The sequence below is a fragment of the Ambystoma mexicanum genome, chromosome 3p, assembly GCF_040938575.1.
Source record: "Ambystoma mexicanum isolate Mex_15411 chromosome 3p, UKY_AmexF1_1, whole genome shotgun sequence".
NCBI classification, from domain to species: Eukaryota; Metazoa; Chordata; class Amphibia; order Caudata; family Ambystomatidae; genus Ambystoma; species Ambystoma mexicanum.
In genome coordinates this window covers 774,953,240-774,978,976 of record NC_090925.1, presented here as the reverse complement: position 1 = coordinate 774,978,976, position 25,737 = coordinate 774,953,240, and the positions used below count along the sequence as shown (strand labels likewise).

Below are 25,737 nucleotides of genomic sequence, written 5' to 3'. Positions count from 1 at the left end.
TCAACAGGTGACAAATCCCTCTGTGGAGGAGAAGAAGGCGTATCTAGGCAAATGACGTCCAGGTCAGGGGTATACGTTGGTGATAGCCAAGGGCCCGGATCCTCTGCCTGATCTTGATCCCAGTCTGGGTCTTGATCAGCAGTGTCTTGTGCAAAAGGATTAAGCTCTTCATAAGTGTCCTCCTGTGTTGGGTTCTTTGGGACATCAAAGATATCTTCCTGGTGTCCCCGAGCAGAGATGGGTAATTTCTACAGTTTGTAAGGAATGGGGCAGGAGTCCCCTTCCTTGGGTATTTTGGGTGTAATGCACATGTCTGAAAAGTCAATAAACTGGGCCATTTTGTCCATGTATTGCTCAAACCTCTCCTAGTCCATAGGGAAGAGGCAGAAGGGTCTGAAGGTAGAAAAGGTTGCCCAGGAGGGGGGAGCCCAATGAGGCCTTAGAAAGAGGGTGGGGGGGGGAGAGCCCAATGAGGCCTTAGAAAGAAGGTGGGGCTTTCAGAATACTCCTCTCGACGAAAGGGGGTGCTCTCGTCCTTGCCGAAATAATCGCTGCAAGGCTTTCGCGAATTTCCGGCGGTTGTATCGAAGGTCTCAATGCGCCTCAAGGCGCAGTCACGATCGGTGACTCCACCGAGGGACGGCGTGTCGACGACGGTATATTTTTTAGGGTGAACGCCTGTTGTAGAGGGATGCCCAGTCGCATGGAGGGTGCTGAACGAAGGTGCAGTTGGGAGTTTTCGGCGGCCCTGTTGGCGCTGTACGCTTCTTCGACGACTCCGAAGAGGCCTTAGGGGTTGTGTGCTTTTGTATCCGTGGTGTGTGAGTGCCTTTGTAGCCGGGGTGTGATCTCCCCATAACAGAGCCGGTAGCCTGTCTGTCGGGGCCAGGGACGTGCATTTGGGAGCTTGCAGGCTCCGCTGAGAGGTTGATGGCTTCCAATTCGGAGCCATGGCTGCCGATGGATTCCTCGTCGTCCGAAGTCCATGTCGATGTCCCCTTTCCATCTTCCAAAAAAAGATGCAATACTCCACGATTTCCACTAGATGTCAGACTATATGCACAGCATGTGATTCTAAGCAGATCCACAGGGTACACCCCCTTTTGGCACGGCCGTTTCACCGCGGGCCGGTCCCGTGCGGCCAGTTGGCTGCGCCCATTTCGGCACGGGAGCCTTTCTGGCACCGCCGATTTGCCGCGAGGGACGTTTGGACGTGGCTGACATTGCAGCCACATCTAAACTCCCTCACGCCAAATTTAAAAGCATAATTATTTTCAAATGCAGCACGTTGACAGGAACTGTGCCTGACAACGTGTTGCATTTGAAAATAATTTGGGGTCAATTGACTGGCGTGAAGTGTAGTATTTTTTATTGTGATTTTCCCAAATGCTTTATTATTTATTTTTTTATTAGACTGTTCAATTATGCAAGTTAAATATGCAACTTTTGCTCCCTCAGGAACAAGGCCAGTTTGGTCTTGTGGTTAAGTGCCAAGCCTCACAATCTTGCAGGCCATGGTTCGTGGCTGGGATAAAGCTTTTAATTTTATTCTATTTGAAAAAAAAATAATGTGATATTTTGCAAATAGAATAAAATTAAAAGCTTTAGCCCAGCCACGACCCATGGCCTGCAAGATTGTGAGGCTTGGAACTTATCCACAAGACCAAACTGGTCTTCTGCCTGGGGCTGCAAAAGTTACATATTTAACCCCCATGATTGAACAGTCTAATAAAAAAAAAAAATAATAAAGCATTTGGGCGATTCACAATAAAAAAGAACCCTCTGCCCACTACCACCTCCCCCCTCCTGCCAGCTACCACCTCGCTCCTCCACCCCCTGCCCACTTCCACCTCACCCCTCCCACCCCCTGCCCACTACCACTTCCCCCCTCCCACCACCTGCCAGCTACCACCTCTCTCCTCCACCCTCTGCCCACTACCACCTCCCAGCTACCACCTCGAAGGTAGTAGCCTTGTGTTAAGTTCTCTACCCCAGAGTTTTGCAGGCCATGGTTTGTGGATAAACAGACCCTTTCTTTAATTCCCCCTTTTAAATAAAAATAATGTGATATTTTGCAAATAGAATAAAATTAAAAGCTTTAGCCCAGCCACGAACAATGGCCTGCAAGATTGTGAGGCTTTGAACTTAACCACAAGACCAAACTGGCCTTGTGCCTGGGCAGCAAAACATTTATATTTAAGTCCCATGATTGAACAATTGATACAGAAAAAAAAATAAGAAAATATTTGGGCAATTCACAATAAAAAAATACTCTAAAGCATGTGCTTTAAAATAAATCCTGTAACCCCCTCCCGCGCCAAAACATCCCCACGGCCAAACGTCGCAGCGCCGAATCGGTCGCGCCAAAATGGGTGCGCCTAATTGGCTCCCGTGCCGAATCGGTCGCGGCGAACTGGCCGCGCCTAATCGTCCTGCTCCGGATCCACAAGCATCATAAATATGTATATTATTTTGTGTGATATGACTACCTGCTTATAGTCATTTTTATAGTGTTTGCTTGTATTTAAATACTGTTTTTATAACTACTTGTCTAATTGCATCAATCAATTTGATTTATTACAGATTGCGCCATTAGCATTATCAGCAATACCTAAATGGAGTACAAAATCTTAAACTGTATTGTTTGCATTCAAACATTTTCATCACAGTTCATTATGTAATTTATTGCAGCTCTATCAGTCCTAATTCCATTAGTTTTAAAACACCAGCGCCAAGTATCTTCTTCGTAGTTCTATAAAATGTGGGTACATTTACAGAAAGTGTATAATGTCTTCTTCACAGCCCATAAAACAGCCCATATAAAATTTGCACCTTGAGTCTGTATACTTCAATTTCATGGGTTTCCTTAGCGGCAAAAGATTTTGCATGCCAAGCAGCAACTATCTTCTCCAAGCTGGAGAAGCTATCCTAATCCTGTAATCCTTGATTGCTTGCCCAGTGGACTTATTGTGGACGCTTGACCAGGCTCACCTCTTCCTGAGACTTAGCCTTAACCAATCTCCATGCTACCTTGAATGGTTTGGATACAGCTCCCAGAGATGTCCCTCTTCACAAACTAGATTGGACTCCTACACATCTGTCCACCAAGCCAGAGTATAGACATCCAGTCATAACAGTAATATCCTCAATAATGGTTTGAATACCATTGGTAGGATCTCCAAGCAATTATTTAAAATCGGTTCTTTCCTCTAACAGTTCTCAAACCATACACTCATATTGGCCCCTGCCCATTACGATGATTTCCCTGTAATCCGTTGGTTTAATCACTACAGTATCATACTTTTTAAGACTATTTAATGTGTTGCGTTGTGCCCGTTTTTAATTTATGTCCTCAAGGACCAATTGTTAAAAGGGCGTTAGGTTGTCTGGAGCCGTCTGAGACCAGAATCCTTTGATTGCTCATCATAAGGATGGTCAGCAACAGACCTACATCAATCGGTGGCACTCACAGTGTCATTCAACCCAAGAGAGGAAGATGCTTCCACAGACGAAGCAAGCAACCTGTGATGGGCATCTGGTAAAGGCTGAACTGTAGAACAAACTATGGTCTTAGGAGAGTGGGGAGGCAGGGAGGGGGGACACACAAGCTATTACAAATGATGCATTGATGATATTAATTGGTTTTGTTGATGTTAAAAACCCAATAAAATACTAAAAAAAATAATAATAAAAAAGAAAGATGGTCAGCAAAAACGTTTTTCAGCTTTATTTTCCTTAAGAGTTTCCAAATGAAGTTTCAGTACACAAACAATAATTGTGTGTGTTAGGTACGAAGGATAAACCCTTAGTAAGCAAAGCTAGCTCTGAACCATTGAGGCTTCTTTTTGAAAGATTAAATATAGGAACTTCATGATTTATCGCAGATATTCGCGCCACTGGGTCTTAAACATTTCCCAAAGAACCCTGATTCGGACAGTTTGATGGTTGGCTGTCTCGCCCTCTTGCTCTTCGACGCTCTCTTCCTAGAAACGTTTTTCTGTTTGCATAATTAGGGTCAGGCCTGACATCATACTGTTACTCAAAGAATCTGAAAACGTGACCCATCTACAGCTGTATGGTCTGCCTCTATTGAATCCAAACATTTGTTCTAGGAAGTGTTAGGGGAGCATTCCTAAAGTCCCACTTGGAGGTAAGACTTTAGTAAGCTATCGCAGTGGTTTGTAGATCCCCTCAAATCTTATTATCAGTCTGTACTACTCAAGGACCTTGGTAGCGTGGCAGAGCAGCCGGGCTTATCTTAAGAGGACGATGTGAGCATTAGGTAAGTACACTGAACCTAGCTAGTAATGCACATCAAAGAAACACTTACACATACATTTATATTAAAACAGATTATGTTTACACAAGAGTCACTGTTAAATACTTAGTACAATAAACGAACACACAAGTATATTTTACAATACTTCCAAAATGCAACTACTGTACTATCAATAATAACGCACACCCACAAAGTAATACAGTAATTGAATTTAGTCAGCATACACATATAAAATAGTGATTTCTGGGAAGGAAAACAATTAGTTAGTGTAATTCTAGCAGAGCTTTAGGTTCTAGAGGCAGTTTCCCTGCACAAAATCCCAAACACAACCCTAGCTAAAAGGCAGTTTGCAGAGACTTAAAGTCTTGAAAAGCAGCAGAAGTCAAAAGTTCCTGTGGGTACTTTCAAGTATCTAGGACGGAAGATACAAGTAGACTTAACCGATGTTGTTGGAGACCCTGTTAAAGGAATTGCTAAAAGGGACACGCGCAGCAGCTCGAGTCTCAGGTAAGAGGGGGTTGCCATGGACACCTCTACGTGTACTCCAACGCTCTGGAGCCACATTCTGGAATAAGGTAAGCAATACCTTTTTTTCCCCACAGTACCTTAGGTTTGAAAAAAACGTTTGTGGTGGATGATCCGTGATGTTGCGGCTCTGACCTCGACTTGACAAAAGGCATTACAATGGACAGGATCTCTGAACAGCAGTCTAGAGGGAGGATCTCTGGCACAGTTTTCATTAACTTCTCTGGTCACGCTGCAGTTTTGGCGCCTTTTCGGCAGCACCAACAAAGGACACCATTCGCCCGGTCAATCTTCTTCGGTTCATGTCGTCCCACACTCTAATAAAGGGGTCTGGTTGAGTTGGATTGGGTCTCTGGAGTGTCTTTGAGGGCTCAGCAAAGACTTCAATTGATTCAGCTTTTCCACAACGATGAGCTCAAAATGGGCAGCAGGTCTCCTGGTATTGGGATTCCGCAGCTCTGGAAACTCACAGGACCTCGGGAGATGGCTCAAAACAAAGTTCGCCTTGCGAATGTTTGTTCCCCACCAGTCAAAGTGAAGGAGTCCTTTTCAGAGTTCGTCTGTCGCATAGAAAACAGGGTCAGAACAGCAGTGGTCGCTTCATGGTGTTGCAAAGGGTCTGCAGGCGCCTTGGGTCGGCTTCTTCTCGAGTTACTTCAGCTTCCAATGGTCGACTTCCTTTTTACTCTAGGAGCCTCACCTTTTATATATTTCCAGCACTCACTCCTCTGCAATCTTCATCAGCAGTTTACAGAAAGAGGCGTTTGGCTGTCCCAACATGCACTCTGGCAGATAAAGGACAGGGGGGTGGAAAACTCACCCCCACCCACCTTCCTCCCTGCCCAGACACACACTCTGGAGCCTAGGAGGGGATACCCAAGGGTTCCTGCCAAGGCAAAATGCACACACAGGCCTCCTCTCCCAGAATGGTAGAAGAAGGGCTAACAAAGAACAACGCTAGTAATGGGGAAAAAAGAAGGGAGGCCCCAAGTTGGTACTTGGTTGCCCATATTGTGCTCTACCGAGGTTACGGACATAGCTTGCGGTAGAAAAATCACACAATAGTGGGTAGAGCACGTCCACTTTCACCAGCCATAACTAGGAGATTGTCTATGTGACTAAAAAGTCACAGGAGCAGAGAGAAGAGGGATACTAGGCACTCCACATAAGGTGGCGTGTGCCAATCTCTCAGACTACAACGTTATAGGAGAGATACGAAGTATCTCTCTTTCCTGAAGAAATGTAGTTACTCTAGGATATAGAAAATAATCTCAAAGGAGAACCAAAAGGGTCCCCAGCAACACTGCCCATAAGGAACTGTGTTTTGCAATAGTACAAATACATATGCCTTAAAAGAGATATGGAGGAAAGTAGGCTTCATAGGACAGTAAATTACAAAGGAAAGTTCAAAAAGACAGAGCCCATTAGAATGAATGACAGGAAAAAGACTCCACTCATTCAGGATTAAAGAAAAAGGTCCAGAGGTCCAGTTAAAAGTGCTTGGGGTCTCACTAGGAGAGGGGAAGAAGCATAAAAATGATAAATCTCCATAACAAGTACTCATTACACAATTCAAAGAGTTCCACCTACCAAATTCACAAAATTCCACTCATTCATCAACGACCACCTACTTATACCAAGTACTCACTTTTTTTATTTTTTTAAAGTTTTTATTAAATTCAACCAAAACAATACAAACAAAGCAGAGCATTTGTTATCAAAACCATTGTACATTTCACATCAATGCTCTGCCCCCCCCACTCCCACCCGAGCCCAACCGACTTCTCATTCTGCACCTGCGTCCTGTGGTAGGTGCTCCATCCCCTTGTAGTCATCTGGGTCCAGAAATGACCCAAACAGTTCCACTATTAGCGATTTCCAGGCCATCAGGGACTCTGTCCCTTCCAGACCCCCGACACTGCTCGCATCCTGCCAAACCATAGTTTCTGCCTCTGCCCATTTCTGCAGGTCCTTCCACCACACCTCCACCCGTGGACTATGACATGTCTTCCATCCCATGGCTATTCTTCTCTTTGCCAGCACATATGCCAGGTCTTTCAACTTGCTCACATGTTTTAGCTTCTTAGATCTTGGAAACACTCCCAACAAACAGGCCCACACCGTGTCTACCACAAACGTGACCTCCTTCTCGGCCAGTTTACGTTCCACCTCCCTCCAGAAGCGTGCAATGACCGGGCACGACCAGAAAATATGTACCATGCCCGTATTCTCCTCATCTCACTTAGGGCATGCCTGTTGACCTACATCCGCAAACCTTGATATCATCCGGGGCGTCATATACGCTCTATGCGTGACATATAGTTGTATCTGCTGCAACCTAGCGTTTCTAGACACCTTCTTATGGTACCCTTGCAACCGTTCCCACACCCCATCTTCCATCGGGGTCCCAACTTCCGCTTCCCAATCCAGTCTCAGTTGGGTGACCTCTTTACCCACTCTGAGCATCAACATCTCATAATCTAGATATCCCATGCCCCCCTTCCGCTATGTCATATATCTTATCTAATACAGCCTCTGGCTCTCCCTCTAGCACAGCTCCCGGCCACACTGTCTTAACTCCCTTCACTATTCTATAGTATGCAATGTACTGACCCGGATGTAACCCAGATGTATCCCGCAACTCCTCAAAGGTAACTATTGAGCCCTCCTGCCAAATGTCTCCCATGGTAGCAAGCCCCACCGGCTCCCAGTGGTTTCTAATTATTTTCTGTAGCTGTGCATCTACCCCCGTCAGTGCAACCAATGGTATCTGCGGAGAGCATGGAGCTGCGTTTTCCATCAGCCTGCAAGTTCTGCGCCACAACTTCCAACCTAGCAACATCATCCTGGGACGCCCATTCAGTTCTGCTCTGGGTACCCACATCATTTCCTTCAAGTAAATGGGTGCGCAGTCCCGCCCAAACAGCCTAGATTCAGAAGTTTCCTTGTCAGAAAGCCATTTAGCGACGTACTGCAGTTGACTGGCCACATAATACACCTTGTAGTTGGGCAATTTTATCCCCCCTTTTCGTGAAAGTTCTGTAACTTCCATAATGCCACTCTATTCCGCGTGCCATGCCACAAGAAATCTCCGCACATACTATTCAGTTTGAAAAAAACTTTTTTGGGATCAAATATGGGATATTCGCGAAATAATGCAAAAGCCTAGGCAGAACCACCATTTTAAGGATCGCTCCCCTCTCCATCATAGCTAAGGGTAGCTTCACCCAGAACCGCATGCAGTTTTCAATTTTTGTCAGAGCTGTCTCAGTGTTATGCCTATGCTCTTCCTCCACCGTGTGGTAAATGTCTATCCCTAAGTATCGGAACGTACCCACCTCCCATGGCACCTGCAACACAGGCAACTTTTCCTCCGGTATCCCTGCATATCTGCCCAACGGGAACATGCTGGACTTCTGGGGATTCACTGCTATACCAGAAAGACCCGCATATCTATCCATTACCTCCAGGATGTATTGGAGATTTTCTTCCGGGTACCTTAGGTACAGTAACATGTCATCCGCATAGAGAGAAATCAAGTGCTTTTCCCCTCTCACCTCAATGCCTATTGTGTTATACTGCTGTCGGAGGTATATCGCTAGAGGTTCCAGGGCCAATATATAGAGCATTGGGGACCACGGACAGCCCTGTCTGGTACCCCGGCCTAGCAGCCACCTATCCGATATCACAGATCCTGTCTTGACACTCGCTAGCGGTTCCCTATACAATATCTGCGCCCACCGTAGGTATCCCGGACCCATCCCATACCCTTCTAAAGCCGCCATCAGCCATGGCCACTTGACCGAATCAAAGGCCTTAATTGCATCTAAGGACACTATCGCCATTTCCCCAGTCTGTCCGCTGCTACTTTCAATAATTTGCTGGAGTCGCCTGTGGTTGTTCGAGATGTTTCTGCCTGGGACATATCCCGTTTGATCAGGGTGCATTAGTCTGCCAATCACCTTCCTCAGTCTGTTTGCCAACACAGTCAGTATTTTGCTGTCTTGGCTAAGCATCGACAAGGGGCGGTACGAACTGCATCTGTGCCCGGGTTTATTGGGTTTGGGTAGCAGTATTATGGTCGCTTCTCTCATTGACTCTGGCAAATTTCCTGTCTCAAATGTTTCGTTTAACACGTCCAGCAGCGGGGGGAGGAGCTCTTCTGCGTATGCCTTGTAAAACTGACTCGGTAGTCCATCTGACCCCGGCGTCTTACTAGTGGGTAACTGTCTTACCACCTCCCCAAGTTCCTCTAGGGTAATTGGCGAGTCTAGCTCCTCTCTCTCCTCATCGCTTATCTTGGGCAACCCTATATCCTCCAATGTTCCTGCTATTGTGTCTCGGTAATGTTCCCCGTGGTCTGCATACAATGCCCTATAATAGTCTACAAACTCTTGATTAACTCCCTCCTGTGTGTCCGCTACACTACCGTCTTCCCTAGTAATGGTCCTGATCGTGACCCTGGGATTTTCGCTTTTATATAACCATGCTAAAAGTCGAACTGTATACCAGGTACTCACTTAATTGCAAATTACGCGCACCTCAGTTATCATCCACCTTTATTTTGTTACATGAAATGTGCTTCAATTATTAAAGAAGTCATGTGATTATTATAATCTCTGTGCTTTAGAGTCACCTTGTTTGTCAGATATCTCTTACTGCCAACAGCCGGTAACTTCAGCACACGATGGAGGGCGTCTCTCACTGTGAGTTCACTGGGAAGGGTCAGAGGTTGAAGAGCAGGGATCATTCGATTGAAAGTAAAGTCCTACAAAACAAATAATATAATTTACTTAGTGTTCTCACCTTCACACACAGAAAAACTGGAGGCGGGGGACATGTGCGTTTAAATTTGGCACCAACCAAATTGATTTACGGTCAGTTTGCCGCGACGAAATAGAATTCGGTCAAACATACCCAAACCTTCCCACCCTCACACACAGCAATGCTTACGCAAAAATGAAATTTGAGACAGAATCACATTGCTAAGGGCTCTCGGAACACGTAGGGCGAAATGTGGATTAAACATCACGTCGCATACTTTTTGAAGGTGCTGCTGGATTTGTTCATATGCAGAATCAAAAATATTTAAGTAGGGTTGTTACGGTGCAGCTGGTTAATAGAAGAATCATGAGGCATGACTGAAGTAAGAAACCCACATTTTACTGTGGTCTACAGACTCCAGTGAGAGCAAATGTTAAAACCATGGTAGGATACAACTCTGCAACACAGTGAGGGAAGAAAGCTCATACGTCTAGGGAATATTCAGACGGCTGAGGGCCAGTCACTGGGAGGGTCATTGTCTGGAGTTTAAATGTTCACAGGAAAAGGGTCCACAAAAACTCATTCACAGTTCAGTTGAAAGTTCTCAGCAGGGGGGCTCCTCTTTGCTTTCAAATGTGTTTATTTTAGTCTTTGATCAATTTACAGTTAACCCACATTTCCCTGCACTCCATTATTTGCAGCTTTATTCTCCTTGTTGGTCTTTTCATCCATGGGTTCAACCTCTAATCTACCGTCTCTAATTTACCTACTAACAGTAGGTCTCAGGTGCCTACGGGAGCCTCCAGGTCCACAGAGACTGGCTCTGGGACTGCATGTTAGGTACAGTAGCACCAAGTTAGGTGTTTTTTGTAAAACCGTCTGGTGAGAGCTCTACAACCACTAACCTTAAGTTGGGGCAGTGCACCAAACTCAAAAAGGGAAGCCAAACCGCTCTTAAGGAAAGTAGTGTGACAGAGCAGACAGGCTCAACTCCAGGGAGGTGAAGTAGGCTGACAGAAAAGCTAGTTAGTCCCAGACATATCCAAATAAAAAAAACACTATACTGGTATACTGAAAAAATACACCTTTATTTTTACTTACACACAGACCACCTAAAGCAGCAAAAGTGCCTGGTGTATGTAAAAAATAGTAAATAGCCATAAATGACATAACCAACTCATGCTATATTGCAAGCCCACTATCTAGTGACAACCACGTTACATAGAGGAAAAGGGTGGAAAGAGAGGGGAACCAGACTTTCAGACACTGTTATCAATAGTTATTACAGAACCCGAGATAGCAAACCTAGTCACTGTGACACTAGACATCTAGGACATAGAATTTGGAAAACTACAAATAAGCAACACACAGTCAATGTGGGGGGTAGAGGAGGGACGAGGACAATTCTTACACACAGCCAGAGGCCACCAGAAGAGCAGGCACATTGAAGCTTAGAGCATCAAAGCATTACCATTCAGAGAAAAATTGATACTGCATTACCACAAATAGTTCCAATGTAACCAAGCATTCACACAAGAAATGGAACACAAGACTTTAGAAATATATTTTTCAAAATCACACAGGTACATGCTAAATGTTTTGTCTTTGGCATACAACCCTCTGGACCAAGGATCGCTGTAGGAACAATGTCCAGTGTCAGGCAAGTACCACCAAAGACATTGGCAGGTAAGTACCACCAAGGACATTCTTTTTTTTTTCTTTAATATTTATTGTGCATTAGCGACAAAAATCATGACTTTTTACACAGTACAAAAAGAAATAAAACAGTTCAAATACATAATATTAAAATATTAACCGGAACAGGAGAGAGAAATAATAAAGAAAAAAAAAGAGATCATCAGTCAACAGACCATCACAGATCAGCACTAATCAATTCAAAAAAGAGAAGCACAGAAGAGAAGAAAGGAGCTGCTGTCATGGGTCTATTAACCGCCCAGCCTTCAAATCAGCTATATTACCAGTCAGGTTAAGCTCCTTTAGCAAGGCAGCCACTTCCATAGTAAGAAAAACTTCCATTCCCGATATTAGCCTGTCCCAGAACACATCCGAGATAAGTAAAGAAGGGTCATGAACAAATCTTTGCAATTTAGATACTCTAAGCAGGCATGTTCCAGAACATTCCACCATAAAATGACGAATAGTTTGTGTTACATTTGTATCACAGATGTTTGTGCCATATATGTGATCATTCCGAACATGCAGAATTTCCAAGGTAGGCAGTAAGGGAATAGTTTCTTACCTGTAACTCTATTTCTCCAGCATTGGTATCTTTCATGGATTCACATGCTTAGAATATTCCCCGTCGTCAGACTGGGACCCCTCGGTACACATATATAGCCTTTTCCTATAGGAAAACTTCCGACACTTTTATGTCCTATCCTCGTCCTTTTAGGACCCGCCTACGCATGCTCCGCAGGCCGTCCCGGTATAAGAGGCCCGCCCCCGCTGTTCCCCTTCAGATTTCCGCCCCTCCAAAGTAGGAAGGGTTAAACTTATACATCACATACATTGCAGTCCTGGGGAGGCTTGGCGGGCGCATGTGAATCCATGAAAGATACCAATGCTGGAGAAATGGAGTTACAGGTAAGAAACGATTCCCTTCTCCAGCATTGGATCTTTCATGGATTCACATGCTTAGAATAGATTGTATAGCAGTAACATTTGAGACGGTGGTGAGAATGCAATGTAACGTACCCTCACCCTACTACTCAACACATATGCACAGCAGTAATAAGTTTACTCATATAACCTTTCCCACCGAGAGTATACTGTCATCAAAGGTAGAAAACACACTCTCCACAACGTGGAGCTTACCTTTACTGAAACAGATGTCGCAGGACAGCTCTTCCCATCTGCACCTCATCCGCATGCTGCCTGGCAAGGCAGTAGTGGCGGGTAAACGTGTGGGGCACTGACCATGCCACAGCCTGGCATATGTCCGTCAGCGGAATTCCGGCCCATAACGCTGTTGAGGATGACATCGACCTTGTAGAATGGGCTCCATGATGTCTTTGCAGTGGCCTTCCGGCCTTAGAGTGACAAAAAACAATCGTCGACGAGACCCATCTGGCCAATCCCTGTTTCGAGATGGCTTTACCTCTCGTCGACGGACCATATGCGATGAACAGTTGCCGAGTAGCCCTGATGTCTTGTGTGCGATGTAGGTAGAATTTCAGAGCCCTCTTAACGTCCAGGTTATGAAGAGTTTTTTCTGCTGCCGACGATGGAGTGGCGAAGAAAGTAGGCAGAACCACGGATGAGTGTTTGTGATATACCGTCGGCACCTTAGGGACGAACGTAGGGTTAGTCGCCAGGACTACCTCGTCCTTAAAGAATCTTAGGTAGGGCGGGTCCACGACCAGCGCTTGTAGTTCCGAGATACGTCTGGCTGATGTGATAGCTATCAGGAATGCCAACTTCCACGAAATTAATTTCATGTCGGATGTGGCCATAGGCTCGAAAGGCGGTTTCATCAAGCCTGCCAACACTGTGTTGAGGCTCCACGCCGGGGGAAAACGTTTCGCCGGGGGAAAGGCTCGAAATAAACCCCGCATGAAGTGTTTCACCAGTCTGTCACTGAATAGAGGAGACGACTGCCTCTTCCTTGTGAACCTCGAGATGGCTGCCAGGTGTACCTTTATCGATGAGGGGGACAATCCCTTTTTTGCTAAGAGGAGCAGGTAAGGTAGAACTTGTTCCGGCGTCACCAACAATGGTTGTAGGTCCAGCTGTTTACTACATCCTTCACAGAATCTTCGCCACTTATAGGAGTAGGATTTTTTAGTGGAAGGGGCTCTAGCCGCCTGCAGAATTTCTTGGCACTCCTCTGAAATGTCTAAGGCCCCAAATTCCGAGAAGTCAGGAGCCAGGACGTAAGATTGAGACTGTCCGGGTCGTGATGCCACACCGTGCCTCTGTCCCGGGACAGAAGGTACGGGACTTTCGGAAACGCTATGGGATGTTCCAGCGATAGATGGAGGAGGTCTGAGAACCACGGTTGCCTCGGCCAGTATGGTGTCACTAGAATCACCCGGCAATTGTATCTGCGTATCCACTGTATTTTTTTCCGTATGAGGGGAAACGGGGGGAAAAGCATAGATGAACATGTCCGTCCATGGGAAGGAGAACGCCTCCCCCACCGAACCCTCTTGGGGCCGCCTGCTTGCAAATTTCTCGCATTTCTTGTTTTCTTTGGTCGCGAAGGCGTCCAGAGGGGGGTGGCCCCATTTCTCGAACACTTTCTTCAAGTGAACCGTGTCCATTTCCCACTCGTGTATCTGGGCCATGTTTCTGCTGAGGGAGTCGGCTTGGCAGTTCCTCACTCCTGGAAGGTGATGAGCCACGAGGGAGATATCGTGCTTCGATGCCCAATGCCATGTTTTCTGGGCTTCTATGGAGAGAGTCCTTGATCGTGTCCCTCCTTGTTTCCTCAGATAAAACATGGCTGTTGTATTGTCGGTCAGTATCTGCACCCGCGACCTCTTGATGTGTGGTAGGAATGCCTTCAAGGCCCATCGTACCGCTCTGAGTTCCAGTACGTTTATGTGTAGGAGTGACTCCGTTGGCGACCAGCGACCTTGCGTTTGGAGAGCACCCATGTGCGCTCCCTATCCGGTTAGGGACGCATCCGTAACTATGGTGCTCTGGAACTCCGGCTCCTGTAGGGGCACACCTTTGTTCAGATTGTGGGAGCTCTGCCACCACTGAAGGGTCCGAAGTAGCTTGTCGTCGTCGACGGTTATTCTGTCCGACCACAATCCCTGAGCCTGTGTCCATCGGTCTGCGAGGGATTCTTGGACTGGCCTCATGAAAAGTCGACAGTTTCTCACCAGATGGATGCAGGATGCCATGGCCCCTAGGACCGAAACGTACTTTCTCACTGAGATCCTGGTGTTTCGCCGTAGCCGGGCCGCCTGTTGAATGAGTCTCGAGGTCCTGTCGAGAGAAGGTTTCACCAGCCCTAGCTGAGTCTCGAACTGTGCCCCCAAGAATACCAGCGGTCTCGATGGCCGCAGAGAGGATTTCTCGAAGTTTATGGCGAATCCTAGCCGTTGTAGGAGCTGCATGGTGGCTTGCAGACTTGTGTTGGTCGACGCTGGGGAGGATCCCCTTACCAGCCAGTCGTCGAGGTATGGGTATACATGGTGGCTTTGCTTCCTTAGCCAGGCCGCCACGGGAGCCAGGCATTTTGTGAACGTTCTGGGGGAGGTTTTGAGCCCGAAAGGAAGAACCGTGAATTGGTAGTGGGTTCGCCCCATTACAAAACGTAGAAATTTCCTGTGTTTCCGACACATTGGAATATGGAAATACGCGTCCTGTAAATCCAGGGACGCCAGGAAATCTCCTTTTTGAACTGCGCGGATTACTTTCTGCAGAGTGAGCATCTTGAATTTCAGGCTCTTTAAGTACTTGTTGAGCTCGCATAAGTCCAGAATGGGACGCCATTTGCCGTTCGGCTTTTTTATGACGAAGTATCTTGAGTAGACTCCTTGGCCTCTCTGTGATGTTGGAACTAATTCTATCACCCCCTTCGCTAACATGAGTGTAACCTCTTGTTGCAGTGCCTTCATATGGGACTGCGCAGTGAACGCAGGTGGAATTTGCGGAGGGTTGTGTTTGAATTGAAGAGAGTGTCCGTGTCTTATAGTGTCTAACACCCATTGGTCCGTCGTTATCCTTTCCCATTCGTCGACATACGCTGAATCTCTTCCCCCAAGAACGGGTTGTGGAACGTCACTGCTGATCTTTAGTTTGCTTGTCTCTCGTCGACGATGGGTATGATGGTCGTTTTCTGGAAGACTGGAAGTTTCGTCGACGGATAGCCGATTGTGAGGCATGTTGGTATCCCTGGGAGGGGTAAGCCGATCTGGCGAAGGATCTGTCTCCCGAAGAGAATCTTGAATTACCTGAAGCCCCTCTAAAGGGGCGAAAAGACTTGTAGCTTCTGCCACTCTGGAGGGCACCCAAAGAACGTGCCGTGTCCGAATCTTCTTTCATCCCTTTTAGGGCCTCGTCCACCTTCTCACCGAAAAGAAGGTCTCTCTCAAAGGGCATATCTAAGACCTTGTATTGTACTTCTGGTCTGAAGTAGGTACACTTCAGCCATGACTGTCGACGTAATACGACCCCATTATTGACTTGCTTGAAGCCAGACTCAGCAAGATCCACCGCGATGTTTATTGCGTGATTTGAGGCTTCCTCGCCCTCTCGGACCAGTAGCATCGCCGCCTTCCTCTGTTGTTCCGGAAGATGGTCAAGCAGCGGAGCCAGCCTGTGCCACATCTCCCCATCATATCTGGCTACAATTGCCAGAGAGTTTGCTGCCTTTACTGTGGTCGCTCCCACGGAGAGCACCTTCTTGCCAAAGGCATCTTGGCGTCTCGCTTCATTCTCGGGTGGAGTCGTGCACTTGTGCTGCGCCTTTGCCTTCATCGCTGCCGCCGCCGACACCACCGAGTCTGGTGTTGGTTGAGAGGATAGGCACTTGGGTGTAGACTCTGGAGCCTTAAACTTTTTTTTCTAGGCGTCCTTTCACTGCTGGTTCTGAGAATGGGTGTCTCATTGTCTGCAACCCCTTCTTCCATACATGGTCAAGTATCGGTATCGAGAACACCGACCTCCTTCTCTTGCCCATGTGGTCGAACAAAAAACAGTCCTTTTTCTGTTCTTCCTGGGACAGACCAAATTCTTTGCATGCCTTCTCCATCATCGAATGGAATGACGCAATGTCGTCCGGAGGGGACGGGTGAGCTGGGCTTCTGGGGTTTTCTAGCTCCGCCTCTGACTCCCAGGTAGGATCCCTGGAGGGGGATAAAGCGACCTCTGACATGGCTCCCCTGTCCGACTCCGAATCTGGCAGCTCACCTTCCTCCTGCGCCAGTGTTGGGATTGGCGTGCGTGGGTGTGACGGTTGACGGGACGGGCCCGGCTCGTCGACGGGTGACTGCGGCAGGCTGGCCTGGGGAAGTCGCTGGTCCAACGACCGTAGCAAGGACAGAAGCGAGGACAGAATATCCATCGACAAAACCGATTGAGGATTGAGGAGAGGGGCAGATACCGGTGTAACGGATGCCCTCGTCGACGACTTGGCAGCCGCTCGTAGCCCTAGGTCTGCTGCGCCAGCCACTCTCTCGCTCTCGTCCTCCGAGGACAGCAACATAGCTTGCTCTTGTAGCAAAGCCTCTGGACGAGTAGGGTCGAAGACCTCAGGCCTCCAGGCCTCCTGCAGGACCCCCGTCGACGAGGCTCTCGTCGACGCCATTGTCGACGGGACGGAGGATGCCCCTTGAGCTAGTGGCGGGAAGGCGGCCGGTGACTGGATCGCCGTCGACGACGCCGGCTTCGCAGGTGGTTTTGGTGGTCCCGCCTTCTCCACACTGTGCCCGCTTTTACTCGACTCTCCACTCGTGGTCGATCTGTGGTGATCGCCAGAGGAGGATTTCCTTTCCTTCTCATTCTTTTTTGATGAGGATGATTTCTTTGACGAGGAGTCTGTAGTGGAGTGAGTTCCAGACGACTCTTTTTCCGACGGTCTAGATTTCTTCGCCGGTGGTTCTGACGAGGCCGCGCGGCGTGATGTTTTCGCCGACTGTGTGGAGCCTACCTCCGAGGGGGGGTACGCCCCCGCACCCTCATTCAGCCATGCCACCAGGCGTCGGTTCCGGTCTTTGAGGGTTTTTTGAGAAAACCCCTTGCATATGTCGCAGGCATTCGCCGAATGTTGAGGGTGGAGGCAATATATACAATCCATATGTCCGTCCCCCTCGTAAACCTTTTTCAAGCCGCACGTCGCGCATGGACGGAACAGCGCTTTTCCTGATACAGAGGACATATTGTACTCGAAATCCAATAAGGCAACCTAGTACAAAATAGCAAGACAACACGAGGAGATCCCACTACTTTGGAGACGGTTGAAATCTGAAGGGGAATCGCGGGGGCGGGCCTCTTATACCGGGACGGCCTGCGGAGCATGCGTAGGCGGGTCCTAAAAGGACGAGGATAGGACACAAAAGTGTCGGAAGTTTTCCTATAGGAAAAGGCTATATATGTGTACCGAGAGGTCCCAGTCTGACGACGGGGAATATTCTAAGCATGTGAATCCATGAAAGATCCAATGCTGGAGAAATTAAGTCTCACTCTCATAAAATTCATTTGTACAGATGAATCACGAAATTTTCTTAAATATCTAGGAAAAAATATGAGGTTTATCAGTTATTAAGGGCGATGACAAGAGTTTACACTGCCTCATTTTACCTATGGTCCTAATCCAATCCATACAAAGAAGAGCCTCCTTTGCTTTTATCAGATTTGTAGTTAAAGTATTATTAGTATCAGACGCATCCAACGTCTCATTACATCGGAGTCTTAATTTATTCAAAAAAGAGTTAGGGCATTCTGCAAGAGGTTTAGATAGAGTAACATGTTCCCCATAGGAGTCAATAGGACAAGGAAAATGGGCAGACCACATGGATAAAAAGGCAGGCAAGTCCTTGCTCTGCCCCACCAATGAGGCTTTGTAGGCCAACACCCCAAAGGGATCACCGAGAAGACCCTCGGGAAGGTATCCAGAAGCAGGTTCAAGAACGAGCAGCCCTGAGAGGAGATGTAGCACACGTGTGAAAAGCCTACAAGAAAGGCCATGGGAACCCCTGGGGTTAAGTATCAAGCATAAATCACCAACCCAAGACTCAGGGGTAGGTAGTCATGGGTCCCGAAACATCGGTACAGGAATCTCCAAACACCATACAAGTACAATGCTTTTCAGGTGCGGTTTACATACCCTGAAAAGCCAAGGCCTTGAACCCCTGGACGAACGGTGACCCAGATGATGGAAAAGAAGGACAAAAAAAAAAAAATTCGACCTTCCTAGTAGTGTGACCCACAAGCAAATGCAATGGCAAAGCTGATTCCGGAAAGGCAGAAGAACCCATCAAAGCAGGTTCCAGCAGCTCAACAATGAAAGAAAGGCCCAGAAAGATAAAACAGTTACACAAAGATACTACAGTGGGGGTGACACATGACAGTCCAGAAGACCAAATGGCAGTAGTGTGTTTTGATGAATTTCTAAAATCAGGCACCTAGAGGAAGGATTTTAGGAGGCCACCCTATTTATCGTAAATAGTGAAGACACTGGAAGGTTAACCAAAACCCAATCAAAGTAGTGTGGATGAGCAGTCAAGGTTTAGTCTCAGGATAAGTGTGAGAGTGTGTTAGGCAGAAACCTGTGCAGTTCCGTTTGGGAACACTGCAAAAGATTTAGGCCTACAGGTGTTAGCAGTAAACCCACTTGGTAGCAGTCTGTACCACCCAGATTTACCTGGTAGCTGTGGCTGAGCAGTCCGACTTCTCTCAAGAAGAGTTAGGCAGTATGCAAAGTATACACAATAGGCACTCAGATACAATAATACAAGCAAACACTGACCAGAGCTTTGGTATCATGGTATATAATTATTTATTTAAAAACACACAGTTTGAAACACTCCAGCACTCTTATTGTAAAACACTCTAAACACAGTTACTATTATAATATATACAACCCTTGTTCCTTATCAGAGAAGTCTTAGTTAACAACACTTATTTCCATACAGAGTTGAGCGCTTAACTATAGATGGCACTCCAATAAGTTTATGAAGAAGGGAGGGAAAAAGACAGATTATGGAAAGGTACACCACTCTAAGATTTAGGAACACTATTAGCAAGGCAGAAGAGCAAAAGTCACTTGTGAGCCAAAGTCCATAGGCTGAGCCCACTCTTAGAGAGAGGAGAGTACAAATGCCCCCCAGATCACACAGTTACACTAGGCTTAAAAAGTCTTGCAGAGAGTTCGAAAAGAGTTTAGAGAGGTTCAGAAAAGTTCAGCCAGGGTGTCCCAGGCTAACCCAGGTTCGAAAGCCGGGGGCTAAATCTACCCTGTACAGCCGGTGGCAAGGGAAGCCGGGCGGGACACAGTACCTTAAGTGGGAAGGATCCTCCAGCGGTGGCAGTTGTTCCTGGCAGCAGGTGCAAGTCTCGTCGTCCAGGGGAAGAGAATATCTCGACTTGGAGGAAAGATGAAGGTCGTTGCACTGCCAGGGAAGAAACCAGCCGCTGAGTTTTCCGGTTAAAGGTATTACCCTTTAATTTGCGGTCGTGGGAAAAAGTAGTATCCCGGTTGCCGGGGTGCTTGGCACAGGCAAGGCGGCCACGAGATACGTCAGGAAGGCGAAAAGCCGGTGAAACTGGTTATCCCCACCAGTCAAAGGAAGAAGACTCTCCGGCGGGAGATCTCCTCTGTCGTTGGGAAAAGTGGTGAGACGGTCCAGCAGGGCTCCACCGGTGGTGTCGTCGTGGCAGGTCGGCTCAGCTTCTCCCTCGTCAGATTCTTAGGTGCAGAAAACCCCCATTCACTCAGCCTAGCTGTCACTCAAACATGCTAAGAGGTGAGCCGGCCAGCTCACCACTTGGGCCAATCAGGACGGAGTGCGACTTGAGTTGCTAAGGCAACTCAGTCCAGGGTGCCTAAATCCCCCTCCACCACTCCTAAGTACCCCAGACAGAGTGGCACCACTTTGAAGGGCTTCTGTGGAGAAGCCCGCCAAAAAGTGGAACAAAGGGCTCGACTTGGAGTCACATGCCATTTTAGAACCGAGTTTTGGCAAAAAATACCAACCGGAGAATTAATAATAATTAAATAAATCGGCTGTATGTTCGAGGCTATCGCAATTAAATAAATAAAGATAGTAGCCTCGACCAATGGGAAATCCCATAGAGAAATATTCGCGGTTGAATATAAAAAGTAGTATCCACTGCCACCAGCCAAAACTCGATCAGGGGGGACGGAGACGTGCCCCCTCAACTAACAGACCCCGGGGCAATCGAATTGCCCCAGCCAGTACGTCCACAATATGATGGTTTGTACTGGTTCTGTTCAGAATTTAAGACTAGTAAAGTCAATGGTGACTTTACAGACCCTGGGAGACAGTAGTCAGTCCCAGGGTATGGAGTCTATACTGGGGAGTCACTATGACACCCCTGTGTTACTGCACTGAGGGTGCTGTGTAACACACATTACAAAAACACATGAAGCCCTATGGAGTAAAAGACCCCATAGCCCATCAACACATCTAGAGTCAAAGATACACACTCAAATTATGCCCAAGAGTGAGGGTAAAAGAGTCTCACTCTTGGCAGGAGAAAAAAATAAACCCCAAAAATCCAGCAAAGCTGCTGGGGGACTCACTAGGATAGGAAATTCAGCCTAAATAGAGAATTCTCCCTAACAGAGTGGTGTACGGCTATAATGAATCCACACAGAACACCATCAGTAATTCAAGTTAGTCAGCAAATATACAAAAAATACAATTATTTATTAGGCCTTTATGAACACAATAAGCATAAAAAGAAATCACAGGTAATATGTAATAAAACATATCACATATAAACATTTACCATTAGAAATAAGATTGCATATGCATTAAATACCAGTATTCAACAGGTGAGTAGTCAGATGCAGGAACACAGAGTAAATGCAAACACAGTCCCCCTGTCTTAAGAAGTTCAGCACTAAGATGTATTGGGCCTTGTGCCCAAAGAGTCACAAGTTCCGACTAAGGTTTCTTCAGGGAAGACATTTCAGATATGATGCAGTGGGCTCTGATGGTGCGTTAAAAGTTGAAATGCCTTCCCTAAAACCTTAGATGGAACTTGTGACTTTTTGGGCACAAGGCCCCAGACATCTTAGGCAAGATGGGTGTCTGACACCTTCACTTAGGATTCATCTCATGTAGGTGCAGTCCTGCAGGGCATGTCATTGTCAAACGTTGTTCATAAGGGAATCCATTTCCCACTGTATCTCAAAGTTGAAAAACAATGAAAGTAATGTTCTTAGGAGACCATCTCCCAATCTAACCACCTTAAGGAAGCCAAGTGGATGATCCTTGACCAGAACTCCACCATTCACGTTGTTAGGCAAGATTGTATGCAGTACCCTTTGGGTGCACTACAATAACCCTGATCGCCTGACAATAGGAACCCAACCTTATAAATCTGTACTACACAGGTTGGCAGTGTGTTGAGCAGCCAGGCTTATCTCAAGAGGGGTCAATGTAAGCTGTAGGGGAGTTACACAGAGATGCACAGTGACAAGTATTCAAATAAACTCTTACACACAAGGTTTCTTAATTAAACAATTATTAATTTATTTAACAGTCAGAGCAAGCCTTCTCCAGAAGGGGGCAATATAATAGTAACACAAATACACTCCAAAATACACACTCTTAATAGTTATAAATCAGTAAGTACCCATTTGGGATGTCACACAGATTCTGCCTATATCCTCAGGTGACTTTAGTATCTAGGACACTGTAGACATTAATATACCACTGTTTGCATTTAGAACCAGACTTGGGAGTATGTCAAAGAAAAAAAGATTATAGGAACAGAACAAGAGATCACACAAATATTTTGAAGCAGGTAAGTACTGTTGGTAACCTCCAATCCAAAGTTAGTTAACCCCTTCCTGGAAGGAACGCCAAACACAATGTCAGAGGGAAGAAGAGTCATTCAGGGAGCCAGGCTAGGCCAAAGTCAATTGGGCAAAAGTCTAGGTGAGCTGAAGCACTTCTTGCAGGCAAGTAAAGGTCTTGCACAATGTTTTAGAAGTCTTCTGTTCCTGTGCAGCTCTGCAGATGCCATGTTCCTGGGGCTCGGTCGTGAGGAGAAGAGGGAGGAAATCTGGAGGACTCCTGCACTGCAACGGGATGGTCAGCGACAGAAAAGGACCAACTTCTATTCAGTGGCACTTCACGGTTTCAGCTCCTCGCGTCTAAGCAAATAGCAACACTGCAGACTCTTGGCTGTCGACCACTGGACGAAGGAATCCAAAGAAGAACTTGGAAGAGACGCCTGCTGCAACTGCTGGACTGTTGGTTTGCCCGGGGAAGCCCTGCTGCTGTGCTGAAGCTCCGAATTCGCCTTGACTAGAGAAGCCCTGCAATGAGGACTTCTCCCCTTGGGTTGGTGGGACCAATCAACCCAAAAGTGAACTCGTCTGGACATCCTCTCAGAGCTGGCTGTACTTCCATTCTGCTGCTGCTACCGAAGTGCCAGGGAGATGAACACCAGACCGACTATCGCTTTTAAGTCAGACCTGAGCTCCAGGAAGATCCTTTGGAGTCCCAGGAAGGAGGACTGACCAAGCCTGTGCCACCTCAACAGAGTGCTCGACCTCAGATGTGAGGACAGTCTGAAGTGGTATCTGAGAGACCACGGTGGTGCTATTTGCTGAGATGTGAGGAGCTGAAACCGCAAAGTACCGCTGAATTGAAGTTTGCCCATTGCTGCTGCCGACCTTCTCATTGTGTTGCAGGAGTCCCCAGAAGTCCTCCCGTTTGTCCCCACGACTGAGGCACAGGAAAAACAGGATCTGCTGAGCCACACAGGAACAGAAGCCAGCTGGACCCATTTCTTCGAACCAAAAGGTACTGTAAAGTTTAAGAGGACTTACCTCTTGTGGTGTAGCCTTACTTGTTCTCAGTTGATCCTTGTCTTGGTTAACCTTGCAGAGTTGCTTACAGCTTTGCCCCTCACAAGCTTCCAAGCTTGTGGTCCTTCAAGTGATTTTATTCCTACAAACTTTTCTAAAAACATTGTGCAAGACTTTTACTTACCTACAAAGAAGATCTTCAGCTCCCCTAGACATTGCTCAACTAACATTGGCTGTCCTGGCTCCCTGGGTGACTCTTCTTACCTCTGCCTTTGTGCCTTTACCTTTCCCCCAGAAAAGGTTAATTTACTTTGCAGTAGAGGGTTCAAAAAGTACTTACCAGTTAATGAATTATTTGTTAACCTTTGTTTTATTCCCCTGTCTAACCTTCGCACCAAACTCAGTATTGCTCTAAATGTACCAGTGATAAATCAATGCCCACAGTGTCCTAGCTATTTAAGTCACATGAGGGTGTAAGTGTATGTGCCATCCCCAATGGGTATCATCTGATTTAGAGAAACAGAGTGTGTTTTGAAGTGTTACATGTTTTGCTCCTTTCTGAAGAAGGCTTATATAACTGACTTAAATAAATTAATAATTTTTTAATCAAGAAACCTTAAGTGTAAGAATGTATTTGAATACTTGCCAATGTGAATCTCTGTGTAACCACTTTACTGCTCACACTGACCCCTCTTTAGATAGGCCTGGCTTCTCAGCCACACTACCAACATGTGTAGCACCAAAGGTTGGGTACCTATTGCCAGGAGGTCAAGATTGCTGTATTCTTCCAAAGGATACAGCACGCAATCTTGACTAACAGCTGCTTAACCAAGGGAAATCACTTGTGACTTGGTTCCATCATCACTGCCTTTGTTATGCTTGCTTACTTGCTGAATAAGTAACAATGCATTTATGAACCTATGGAGAATGTATAGATGTTTATTATTGAGTACTGTGCGATAATATCACCTGGTAGTTACATTTTACAGTGTGTGTTAAATGCCTAGATTAAATATCTGTATTTTTATACTTTGTCTAAGTTCAATTATTAGTATTCTATTGTGTGTGGACTCGTTGAGGGACTCTGACCTCACTCATACTCTCCAGAGAATAGCTTTTACTGCTCTCCACGTTTACCTCGATTGTGTTTTGGCTAACCTCTCAGAGTTCACTATAACTAGGTTGGCCTCCTAAAATCTGTCCACCATGCCAGATTCTAGAAATCCATCTTAACAAGACCTGTACAGCTTCCCTCTTCCATAATCAAGTTTGGTTCCATACCTTGCGCGGCATCTTCCCCAAAACCCACTCCAGTTGTAGATCCACAGGATGATATTTACGATCCTCTGAATCATTCCTGGAATTCGGCACACTGTCCTCCATTAACACAATCTGAAACACAGAAAGAAGGTGCTGTCAAATTGGGGGTACTCCCCGTAGGAGGTTGTTGTAGTAATGTAGAAAATTTAGCGGTCACCATTAAAACAAAATCCTACTTTGCCACATTTTTCCAAAATTGGAAAAAGAAAATCAATTGAATAATCGCCAAACCACTGTCAACTCTCCTGTCATTCTTAGGAAATATGCCTCAGTGCATTCTATTCCAAGTCACAGTGTGCACTATTCTAAGGCCAATTGTCCTACTAGGTTTTAGTTTAACATTTGCTATTTAGTCGCTTAAAGCAGTTCCATCGAATCTTGCATATTATGACCAATACTAAAATGAGTTCAGCCATCTTTTTTAGGCAATCATATACACAACAAAAAGATAACATAGAAAACCCTTTTCTTGCCCCTCCACCACAGCAAAATATTTAAACAGCGTTGTTTACTCACATTTTAGCTACAACATTCCTGAGCATATGGCCAAAATGTCTCATCTCCTCTGCCTTGTTCTCTAGAGGGTCTTCTGCAGGCCCTGGTAACATTCTGCATTGTCTCGCACAGAGGGAAGGGGCGGCCAAGAAAGGCACAGCTAAATGAGAAAAAGCATCCCACAGTACACTTACTCTGCCATCCCCAGTGATTTCGCCTACAAAGTCAACAGGGCACTTCTCACGACGACACACACTTTTAAGAAAGTCAGCATCCTGGGTGCGCATGAGAAGAGCGTTGGACTCTTGGTACTCTGCACCCCAGATCTCAAGCACACTCAAGGTGGGATCCCCCAGCTGCAAAGAAAAGAAACACTCTTTGTGACAAACAATTGCATGCAGCATGAATACCAAAATTGTAAGGGAGCATACATCAGCAAAAAAAAAAAATGAAAATCAACAATTGACCCAAAAGGAAGTTATGCTATTTTTTTTAATGGGAATTTTGAGTAGCAGGATTCCAACTCTACATTTGTGCAACCATACAAAAAAATCTGTTTGAATGCAGCATAGAAATCTCGGAAATACCTACTGTGATTGCTAAAGTATTATTATAATGATCTAATTATGTAGATAGTAGTGCGCATTTAAAGAAAACTCAGTTATATCAAATTTAATTTTTAACGATTTTTCAATTCTCAATTTTCAGTCAGTTAAACCAAAGATTGTTTTTATATTTTTCAATCCTCCATTCTCAAAAATTCAGTTTTCACAAAATCTTGAGTACTTGATCCTTATTGTAAATCCTTTTATGCTTAATCTTTAATCCACTTAATACATAGTCCAAATCATTAGTCCTCTATCCTCTTTCG

The 25,737-nt window shown here is 46.1% G+C and overlaps 1 protein-coding gene across 1 annotated transcript in view; it reads right to left on the bottom strand.

Annotated features, from left to right (window-relative positions):
- Positions 1–25,737, bottom strand: part of PFAS (phosphoribosylformylglycinamidine synthase) — a 786,527-nt gene that overhangs the window by 292,255 nt on the left and 468,535 nt on the right. The window contains exons 15-17 of the mRNA XM_069651729.1: positions 25,061–25,222; positions 24,333–24,443; positions 9,441–9,572 (exon numbers count right to left, since the gene is read on the bottom strand). Of these exons, the coding sequence (XP_069507830.1) occupies positions 9,441–9,572; positions 24,333–24,443; positions 25,061–25,222 (405 nt within the window). The remainder of the gene's footprint in view (positions 1–9,440; positions 9,573–24,332; positions 24,444–25,060; positions 25,223–25,737) is intronic.